The sequence below is a fragment of the Trichinella spiralis genome (genome assembly GCF_000181795.1).
Source record: "Trichinella spiralis strain ISS 195 chromosome Unknown Scfld9, whole genome shotgun sequence".
NCBI lineage: Eukaryota > Metazoa > Nematoda > Enoplea > Trichinellida > Trichinellidae > Trichinella > Trichinella spiralis.
The window spans coordinates 2,058,797-2,069,827 of NW_003526948.1; the positions used below are offsets into that span (position 1 = coordinate 2,058,797).

The 11,031-nt window shown below is 32.3% G+C and overlaps 4 protein-coding genes across 4 annotated transcripts; all 4 read right to left on the reverse strand.

Annotated features, from left to right (window-relative positions):
• Positions 1 to 416: 416 nt before the first annotated feature.
• On the reverse strand, positions 417 to 2,423 carry Tsp_11629 (eukaryotic aspartyl protease superfamily). The gene is given in 8 exon segments (XM_003371494.1): positions 417 to 569; positions 631 to 729; positions 746 to 947; positions 1,046 to 1,174; positions 1,237 to 1,433; positions 1,746 to 1,955; positions 2,197 to 2,311; positions 2,368 to 2,423. 8 exon segments carry the CDS (start codon positions 2,421 to 2,423, stop codon positions 417 to 419), a joined length of 1,161 nt encoding a protein of 386 aa, XP_003371542.1.
• Positions 2,424 to 3,686: 1,263 nt separating this feature from the next.
• Positions 3,687 to 4,199, reverse strand: Tsp_11630 (conserved hypothetical protein). Its single transcript, XM_003371495.1, has 3 exons — positions 4,054 to 4,199; positions 3,897 to 3,984; positions 3,687 to 3,779 (listed from the first exon to the last, which is right to left on the reverse strand). The coding sequence occupies exons 1-3, from the start codon at positions 4,197 to 4,199 to the stop codon at positions 3,687 to 3,689; spliced, it is 327 nt and encodes a 108-aa protein (XP_003371543.1).
• A 3,052-nt stretch (positions 4,200 to 7,251) lies between these two features.
• On the reverse strand, positions 7,252 to 7,600 carry Tsp_11631a (zinc finger protein; the record flags this gene model as incomplete). Its single annotated transcript, XM_003371496.1, has 3 exons — positions 7,252 to 7,352; positions 7,418 to 7,470; positions 7,523 to 7,600. Coding segments are annotated over 3 exons (232 nt in total), but the record flags the coding sequence as incomplete, so codon positions are not given.
• Positions 7,601 to 10,089: 2,489 nt separating this feature from the next.
• Tsp_11631 (zinc finger protein) lies at positions 10,090 to 10,867 on the reverse strand (the record flags this gene model as incomplete). The annotated part of the gene is made up of 3 exons (XM_003371497.1): positions 10,652 to 10,867; positions 10,402 to 10,469; positions 10,090 to 10,167 (listed from the first exon to the last, which is right to left on the reverse strand). Coding segments are annotated over exons 1-3 (362 nt in total), but the record flags the coding sequence as incomplete, so codon positions are not given.
• Positions 10,868 to 11,031: the final 164 nt, after the last annotated feature.

Here is an 11,031-nt window from a genome sequence, read left to right on the forward strand (position 1 = left end):
GCACATTACATCCGTTCGACTTATCTTTACAAAAGCGTGGCATCAAGCAGTCATTGAAAACCCAGTATGTAACCAATTTTTACAAAATAATTATCATTTACTTGATATTTTATTGAAAAAGACAACATTTCGATATTTTTTAGTATATCATGTATTTTGAGTGCTTTACAGGTATTTAATTATTTTTTGTAAAGTTGTTTAAAAAATAGTGCTTTTCGAATTTGACTGTGTAATATATTATGGAAAATTTATTCGTAATTTGCAGTTTCACTAATCGTCTATGAAAGTTGATGAATGAATGAATGCGTTTTATTTTTTTTGACTAATAATTTTTTCTCTGTATAATAATAATAATAATAATAATAATGGGAAAATTATTCTTTTCTTTCACCACTACTTTTCACCGTATATTTCAATTATTCGGATTGTTTTCGATTGCATATTGCCATTTTGTTGGCATGTGGATTGTAAACGTGGCAATTTTGTCGCATAAAGTAATTTCCAAACTCGACATCAATTCCTTGCGCCGTTTCAGCAGCGATGATCATTAAATAGCAGGTATCGTTTTTCTGAATTGAAGAAAATGAAAATTTGAATTTTAAGAAATCAACTTTTTCAATATGCGTTTACTTGGGCAAAGTATGCGCTTGTTGGAATTGGAATTATTTTATTTTCTACGACCAGCTTCATCGGTTTCAGCGAATGTTGTCGATTGCATGGAATTTTGATCTAAAATATTTCATACCAAGAGCAAGAAAAATGATCGAGTAGAAAGGGAATCTTTTTTCACTACCGGCATGTATGAAACGAATTCCAATTCCAATTCATTGCAGATCGCTTTGACATGTGCTGGGGCCATTGCAATCCAGGGGATTCTTGAATTGAACATCCCTTTCATTGGTGTCCTGTCCGCATTTCGAATCTCCAGGTCATTGGTGACCACAATGCTAAAAATTGAAATATCTTTGCTTGCTGTTGGCGATTGTTCAAAGTTGAAATGACGTGAAATAGCAGTTGGAAGTGAATTTGCATAAAAATTGCATACTTTTCAAATTCAAATTCCCAGTATCTTCGGCGTGCCAACTTCATCCATTGACAAGTTTGCATTTGACAATGTTCTTCATCATATTCTCCAATTGTCAGCTGACCGTCGAAATTGCCATCGTCGTTTGATCTGAAACTGTTCAGCTTCAAGCGAGACAATTTCACAATTTCAACGTCAAAAAAACTGCTCACTGATCAATCCAAATGGTGAACGTCGGAGGGCTGGCTTTGTCTTGTCTCAGAAGACGCTGCATTAATGGAACTGAATAATCTTTGTTCAACGTTTGGAAACCAAGACCCAAGCTGCCATCGCAAGGCAACAAGAAAAATAGCAACCCAAGCGTGTTGGCAATACCAAAATGCTGGTGTTTGGCACACTTTTCACCAAGCTGAAATCTACTATTTATTTTAATATAAAATTTTATTTATTTTAATTTTACACAGATTGAATCAGTTCCTGTGATGCCCATCGCAAAGTCGTTGAATGCATATTCTTTGAATGTTGACTTCTTAACAAAAGTTTCACTTTTATCCGCATTGAATCTGTTTTTTCTCCCTAAATTACACGATGGATACGAATTTCATTATTCTACCATCGCATTTTTTACATTTATAAGAAATAATTCAACACTTAGATAGAAGAGTTCATATTATTATTATTATCATTATCGTTATTATTACACGGTAAAATTCTTACAAACATTCCAGTCACTGGCATTAAAATTTTTATAGCAAACTCTGATACAACAGTGGTCCTCATCGTGGCATTGTTTTCTGCACGCGGTTGCTATATCTGAGTCGTATTCTGTTCCCACAACAATTAATGAGCTTGACGCGGTGTCAACGAGAAGTCGAAATTTTTGCGCTGGTGTTCCAATTTCAACATCGACATAATAAAATGACAGATGCTTCTAAATTTTCAAATGATGAAATCTTGTAAAATTCAAAGTGGCTGTTCAGTTTGTGATTATATTTTTACTTTTGAGTTGTTTTATTGTCTGCTGAAATTATGATTAATTTCTTTCAGCGAAAAAAATGCATTCATTAAAATTATCATGCAAGCATAAATTGTGTAAATATCTGCAACGACAGCAATAACATTTTCAGTGGAGAACACAATTCGACTGAATATGTTGAGAATATAACACTTACTAGAGAATCGAACAACGATTCAGTGTACGAAGATGAATTATCATTATCGTAGAGTTTGCGAATGGAAAGTATCCACTCTCTTGGAATCCTCAGTGCAATTTCTTTGATTGGAACTCTTAAAGAAAAGCATATGTAATCTGTAAAAATAATAAATGTAGAATAATAACAAACTTTGCTGAAAATCCTGTAGTAATCAAGAATAGAGTTGCAATTAAGAAGCGTCTCATTTTCAGAAAAAAACGAGATTGAAATTTTCCACTGGTACCATACGGAAAATAGTTGTTGAAGCTTTTATGCGAATTCATTTGTTAGCTTATGTGTCATGAGCAAATATTTTAACATGTCTGCTCATTGTATAATATAATCTGATGAGGTGACAGAAAAAATGGACCTTTTTGAAGATAAAGCGACAACTGATAATTTTTGTTTGCAGATTTCGCTGAAATTTCCCTTTTCAACGTTCAAAATCATCAACCATTTAAAATTTTCATACAAAGCTTGCAATTTTGAAACCTGCGCACACCGTGAACAGAAACGATTTTATCAGAATAGCTGATTTGATCGATTGCTTGAAACTGTTGAAAAATAAACAACCCGTTTCAAAGATTAACTTGTTAAACAATCAAAATGTTGGATAGTGAAAAATCTACTATCGTAAATCACTTTCTTTTTGCTAGTGGAAAAATTTAAAGCGGTACATCTAATAATAATATTGATCCTCTGGTGAATTTTTTACTTTCCTATTTCAGTTTTTATTAAAAAATAAATTTTTTAAAAATGATTTTATTAATTTTTTAATATGTAAGTTATAATTTATTATTATTGTTGTTAGAAATCAAACTTTTACAAGCACCTAAATCTGTTTCACAAATTTGCTTTCTTATCTTTTTAGTGTAGAAAAAGAACCAGAAACAATTTAGAAAATGAGTTTTCTTTTAAAATTAATCTAAAGTTAGATTTGCTAAGTTTCTTTTTTTTTAATTTAAATTCTATTTTAAAAACCAACAAAAGTACAATGGTATTTCTGTAAGTATTTATTTTAAATGATCCAGTACCGATGTCTCTTGTTATAAATTTTCAGTTCAGCATTACTGTAATGAGTAGGATGAAATTGAATGCGTATATATATTTTTTCTTTTTTTCATTAAAATTAAATTAAATTTTGCTTTGTTTCATAGACGAGCGTTTAATATTTCATTTTTTAATGGGAATTTAAAGTTTCACCTTGTTTAGAAGTGCACAAATATTCGAACAACAATGGAGTAATAATCGTGCGCGTTGAAGTAGCTTGTTTTTAATTTTTGTTTTATTTATTTCTTGGGCAAGGGATTAGATATTTCGATCAACAAGAATGACAGACAACAATAATTCGTACTTGAAGAAATGATTGTTTATTATGTACGACTTAGTTCAATGTTGTAGAGGAAAAAATGTTTTAGAGGAGAATAAAATAAAGAAAAAGAAGAAGCATTTATTGAAAGCAGCAATGATCAGTTGCTGATTTTGGATTCCACTCTCAAGCAAGCGATTTCGTCAGTGGGATTGTCAGCGTCTCTCATCACAATATCCATTGCATATATGCCCTAGAATGAAGTGAATTCAGAATTTGCATTATATTTGTTGTTGTCGCAGTTTAATTTAATTTAATTTAATTTATTCAGTTCAATTCAACTCACTCCCCCCGCCAAAAGTCCAATTACGGGCGAGTACGGACTGAAATCAAAGTTCAACACTAATGTGTTATTGCCAGGTTGAAGAGGACAGTTGTAACATTGCTTGATGTTTCGGCTAAAATTTTCCCAAATAATCAAATGAAAAATAATTCATCTATCACAAGGTGCAATTGCATATACTCACAGCAATCCCATTGTAGGAAGGGAATGCCATGAACAAGAGCCCCAAAGTAGTTTTCCAAAATATTGCAAATCAATATCGGCGTATATGTTGTTCAACACACCGCCTCCGTTGAATGAAGTAACTCTGAGATTCATCTTATGGCGCATGTCGACCGGATAATTCTCTTCTCCTTTTTCATTTTTAATTGAAAGATGTTTTATTTTCAACGAATGTTTCACTTCTGTTAAATGATAAAATATGATAAATTAAAAATTGAAAATAGAAAAGGACAATTTCATTTACCAGGTTTGCATTCGGTGTAGAACAAGGTCTTGTCGGTTCCATCAGGGGCTTCACAGCTGCTGGCCAAACTGGCATCAAGCACAGTTAGAAATAGAAAACTTATCAAAAAGCAACGCACGCTTTTCATTTTTCGATTTATAATTTATTATAAATTAATCTACTGTGAACAAGTCAGAATGAAAATGGTCCCTTTTCCAGTGCTTATTTATAAGCTTTTTACAATTTAATATTTGCTCTTCCAACGAACTCTTCATCATCAGCGCCAAATCACGCCACTTTCTTCTATAATCTGTACGGCAATGTTTGATTTTGTAAAATTCCATTTTGCATACTTTATTTCACAACGATAATAAGTCAATCTTAAGGATTGATATCCATTTTGTTATCGTCACTGTTATTCAAATAACAGTCACTGGTGGCGTGACAACAATTTGTTTTCCGATGCAACATTATCTGCATCAACGTAGACAACAATATTTTATGACAATCACACACACACACACACACACACACATGCGCGCTCACACAAACAGACACACAGGAAGATTTTTTTTGCTTTTAAACTTTTTCTCTGAACACGTGATTGTAACAACTATGGCGTTCAATATCATTGCAAGAAGCTGAAATTAAACGAATTGCATTATTCAACAATTTTGCGCACATTCAAAGATCTTGTTGAGAAAACATATAAAATTACAATTTAACTGCAAATAGTACAAAATTATAGCACAGAATTAGCATTAGCATAGAAAGATTGTTCTTATTTAACCGAAGCATGCTAAAAGTTGTTCCAAAATTAATGTATCTGTGCATTTGATTTTTTTGATAAATCCCTTTACAAGGGTACAGTTAATAAAATTTCAAAAATAGAAATTTTAAATCTTCTCGCTCCTGTCTACTGTAATAGTCACATATTATACTTGATTGTTTTTTATGTACAGAATCCTTCATAGCAAAACCATTTATCTCGTCTAAGCAGTCTGTCGTTGGCAGCATTTTTCTTTAACAGAGCTTAATCATTCTCAGCGTTATCGTAACAGTTCGCGGATTTTGTATAATAAAAAGAATTTTCATGACCAATTGTTATTACAGTACACAACTTTTGCGGTAAAAATAATAAACTTCTATTGGAAAAACAACAAACTAACTGGAAATACGACGATATCTAACTTATATATACGGTACACCACGAGCAGTTTGTCAAATTGTTAATTTCAATTACTGACAGTTTATTACGGACAATAGCCCCCCCCCCCCCAAAATACCTTGTTGGTGGGGAAACATTTTCTCTTAATGAGTCGAGCAGGAGTGAGCTTTATTTTGTACAGTTATAAGCCCACAGTGTGCTTACAGCCAGATGTGTATCCATGAGAAAGATTTGTTTTCTTGTTTGTTTTACTTTTCGAGAATGATTCATCATGATTTAGAAGAGCACCAACAAAAAAGGTGGACCAGACGACGAGAAGACGCCTATGCTGGTAAGTTCCATTGTTCCGAGTATCTTCTTTAATTGTTTAATAAAGGTGTAGTTGAGAATTAATAGCGAATTTGTAGATTATTGTCGGAAGTAGGTAATAAATCACTGAAAATACATTGAAATTTTACTTGTCAGTTAACGAGCGGTTTGTTGGGAATCTGTTTTGCATAATCGCTAATTATAATAGTCTGTTATTATAATAAGATATATATATATATATATGACTAGCACGTTTCAATATTTGAGATTAGTTGTCATTGTAATTTGAAATTTTCATATCACATTGTCGAGATAAGGTTTGAAAATAATTTTCAGAAAAAGAAAGCTACTTCAGCGTTGAGATCCAGTGCAGTTAGGCTAAGTCGAATAACGACACTTCGCGTCTATTGTACGTGCAAATATGTAAATAAATGTTTTCTGAGTTGCTCGTGTCATCAGTAACTTGGCTAATTTGACTAGCGGTAGCGTTAGATAAAGGTCTTTCTTGGTGAACTTTATTTGAAATAATTGTAAACTAATGGTGTGCGGCCACCGAACAACAGGGAATTTTCACTAAAAGCGTAGACTGCAGTCAACGAGTCAATTGATATGTTTTTCTTGTTTATTTTCATGCTTCCAAAATGATTAATCATTCAGTGCAAAAAGTAAATAATGGGAAGACAAGTGTAAGTTTCGTTTCATTTGTTATTATTTTGTTTTTAATTTTTTTCTGCTATTCTAGAAGTAAATAACTGTTTTATTGCGCTTAGCATTACGTCCGCTATTCTTGTTTAGCTTTATTCCAATCCAAAGTTTCTATGAAAGTAGAATATGAAAACTTTCAGAGGCTGCTTTTTCATTCATGAGCGACTTATCACTCGTGATCAATTTATAATATAATATCAGCTGTTATGTATAATAAACATTGCTGTTGGTCAAGGTAATGCCAGATTGTTCATTTGTAGCTTTCCACTTTTTGAGATAGGTAAGATTTGTTTGAAAATTACCGCAAATCAGATATCAACTCCCATTTGTAAGTCATTATTGAGTTTTTGTTGATGTTGTTCAATAATTATTGTAATCTGCTATACATCAATCAGCAGCAACATGCTGTAATATTTAACCATATTCTAAATAATAATATTTTCAAAACACAGAGTACACTATGTATCATTTTATTCTTATTTGTATCATACAGGTGAAGCACATATTCAATAAATAATGCTGCAATAACTGTTAAATGTGAATGCAGTAAATTACACTATGATAAAATTATATAATTAATCATGAATTATGAAATGAATGCTCTGATATAGATGATGAATGATAAAATGAATGGTAATGATAAAAACTACAGCATGTTATGAATTAAAATAAAGTCCCTGAGTTAGGGTTCTGCAATTTGCAGTACAGTTGATCAGTAACTAAAGTTTGCGGTGTTTGTAATATGTCTTTTAGGATCAAGATTGGTTATCTTGTGGCTTCCCGATCATCATAGCTGCATCTTGAATCGGTTGTTTCAATGACAAGCTGGCATTTGTGGACGTTCCTTCATTGTTTCCTTCATAATGAAATTGATATGTAAAAATTGTTTGACATACTGAAAAGGTTCAGCTTAACACTTACGACCCAATCCGACAATAGTATTTACAGGTGGACGAGGAATTGCATTGTTTCGTCTGCAAAATAGTGAATTTAACTTTGATTTTTTTAATTTCAAATGTATCTCACTTCGCGGCGAAGGTGGTATTCGGGTTATATGCTGCAGTTTCTTGGAATGCTTGATGTGCCACGGATGGCATGTTGATTCTGAAAGCATTGTAAGAACTTTATCTCATCAATGTACTAATAAATTGTTCTTTAAAAACTTTGTGTACATCAGATTCCACTTGCAGAGTAATAATATTAAAAATAATATCTTACCCCAAATTCCGATTTCCAGCGGAATTTTCAGTTTTAATCATTTTGTAGGTTCCATAATATGGGTGTGTGTAAGTATTTGTGTTGTATCCGTTTTCTGATGTTACAAATAATTTATAATAATTGTTTGACATACTGAAAAAATTCAGTTTAATACTTACGACCCAATATGACAATAGTAGGCAGCGGAGGACGAGGAATTGCATTGCTAGGTCTGCAGAATAGTGCATTTAACTTTGATTNAAAAAATAATATTTTACCCCCAAATTTCGGGATTTCCCAGCGGATTTTTCAGTTTTAATCATTTTGTAGGTTTCCATAATATGGGGTGTGGTAAGGTATTGGGGTGTTATCCGTTTTTCTGATGTTACAAAATAATTTATTAATAATTGTTTGACATACTGAAAAAATTCTGTTTAATACTTACGACCCAATATGACAATAGTAGGCAGCGGAGGACGAGGAATTGCATTGCTAGGTCTGCAGAATAGTGCATTTAACTTTGATTTTTTTAATTTCAAATGTATCTCACCTCGCAGAAAAGGCGGTATTCAAGTTGTATGCTGCAGTCTTTTGGAATGCTTGATGTGCCACGGATGGCATGTTAATTCTGAAAGCATTGTAAAAACTTTATCTCATCAATGTACTAATAAATTGTTCTTTAAAAACTTTGTGTACATCAGATCACACTTGCAGAGTAACAGTTTTAAAAATTAATATCTTACTCAAAATTCTGATTTCCAGCGCAATTTTCAGTTTTAATCAATTTGTAGGTTCCATGATATGGGTGTATGTAATTATTTGTGTTGTATCCGTTTTCTGATGTTACAAATAATTTATAATAATTGTTTGACATACTGAGAAAATTCTGTTTAACACTTACGACCCAATCCGACTATAGTAGGCAGCGGAGGACGAGGAATTGCATTGCTAGGTCTGTAGAATAGTGCATTTAACTTTGATTTTTTTAATTTCAAATGTATCTCACCTCGCAGAAAAGGTGGTATTCAAGTTGTATGCTGCAGTCTTTTGGAATGCTTGATGTGCCACGGATGGCATGTTGATTCTAAAAGCATTGTAAAACCTTTATTTCATCAATGTGCTCATAAATGGTTTGTTTAAAACTTTGTTCATATTTGATTACATTTACAGAGTAATAGTTTGAAAAATTAATATCCTACCCGCAAATCTGATTTTCTGCCTTATTTTCAGCTTTAATCATTTTGTCTGTTCCATGATATGGGTGTGTTTCATTGTTTCCGCTGTGTTCGTTTTCTGATATTAAAATTCATTTATAATAATTGTTTGACATACTGAGAAAATTCTGTTTAACACTTACGACCCAATCTGACAATAGTATGTACAGGTGGACGAGGAATTGCAGTGTTTTGTCTGCAAAATAGTGAATTTAACTTTGATTTTCTTAATTTCAAATGTATCTCACCTTCCAGCAGAGATGGTATTTACGTAATATACTGCAGTCTTTTGGAATGCTTGATGTGCCACGGATGGCATGTTGATTCTGAAAGCATTGTAAAAACTTTATCTCATCAATGTACTAATAAATTGTTCTTTAAAAACTTTGTGTACATCAGATCACACTTGCAGAGTAACAGTTTTAAAAATTAATATCTTACCCCAAATTCCGATTTCCAGCGGAATTTTCAGTTTTAATCATTTTGTAGGTTCCATAATATGGGTGTGTGTAATTATTTGTGTTGTATCCGTTTTCTGATGTTACAAATGATTTATAATAATTGTTTGACATACTGAAAAAATTCAGTTTAATACTTACGACCCAATATGACAATAGTAGGCAGCGGAGGACGAGGAATTGCATTGCTAGGTCTGCAGAATAGTGCATTTAACTTTGATTTTTTTAATTTCAAATGTATCTCACCTCGCAGAAAAGGTGGTGTTCAAGTTGTATGCTGCAGTCTTTTGGAATGCTTGATGTGCCACGGATGGCATGTTGATTCTAAAAGCATTGTAAAAACTTTATTTCATCAATGTGCTCATAAATGGTTTGTTTAAAACTTTGTTCATATTTGATTACACTTGCAGAGTAATAGTTTGAAAAATTAATATCCTACCCACAAATCAGATTTTCTGCCTTATTTTCAGCTTTAATCATTTTGTCTGTTCCATGATATGGGTGTGTTTCATTGTTTCCGCTGTGTTCGTTTTCTGATATTAAAATTCATTTATAATAATTGTTTGACATACTGGAAAAATTCAGTTTAACACTTACGACCTAATCCGGTAATAGTATGGGCTGACGACTGTGGCTGGTGTATAGGCGACCGTGGACTTGCCGTGTTAGGCGTGCTAAATAATGAATTTAATTTTTATTTTTTTCAGTTTTAAATGTATCTCACTTTGCAGGAGAGGTGGTATTAGGACTGTATGCTGCCACTTCCTGTGAATTTTCGTTCTTCACTACTGGCTGGCTAACACTGAAAACAATGGAAGAAACTGTACTGTACAAATGTGTTCATAAATGATTCATATAAAGTGTTTTGCCAATCTTATGCGTTGAAAGGTAAAATATTATGGCATGTATAAACTGGTTTGGGAATTTGAAGCTAAATAGAATCGCAGGCAGATTTATGTGCTTTCGAAAAATGTTATGTTTCTTCTTTTATTTTTAATACATGATTGTATATTAAAGCAGAAAATGTATTACTTACCGTTCACTGTTTACTAATGAAGAATGTTGAAGCCTTATTTGATTCATGAGCTGACGTTTCTTCTCTTCCTTTTTTTTTAGTTTCTCTTTCTCTATTTGTTTCTGATACATTTCGCCAACCTAAATCCATAATTTTAATGAATTTTCTTAATTTACCTTAATAATTTAATTTAATTTCATTTCATAATTAATTCCATTAATTTTCTTTTATGCTGAAATATAACGCTGCATTATCGAATTTTCTAATTTACCATGTTGTACGTAATGTGTCCGTGATTTGCATGCGACTTCAAGTGTTGCTTTAAAGACAATTCCCAGTGAAACGATTTTCCACATAACGGACAATCGTATGGTAATACATTGCTGTGCATTTTCATGTGATTGTGCTTCGCGCCACGATTGTTGAAACGTTTTCCGCACGTTTGGCAAGCAAACGGTCTAATTCCCAAATGGATATTCATGTGCATCTGAAATAGTTTTTAGGAGTTAATATTATGCATTTAATTTGTTTTATTGTATTTATCACGCATGCAAGGGAAACTGTAAAAATTGTGGAAGTTAATAATAATTTACTGTTTTTGGGATATGCATAAAAATAAAAATTAAAAAGATATAAATGGTGAAACAGTGG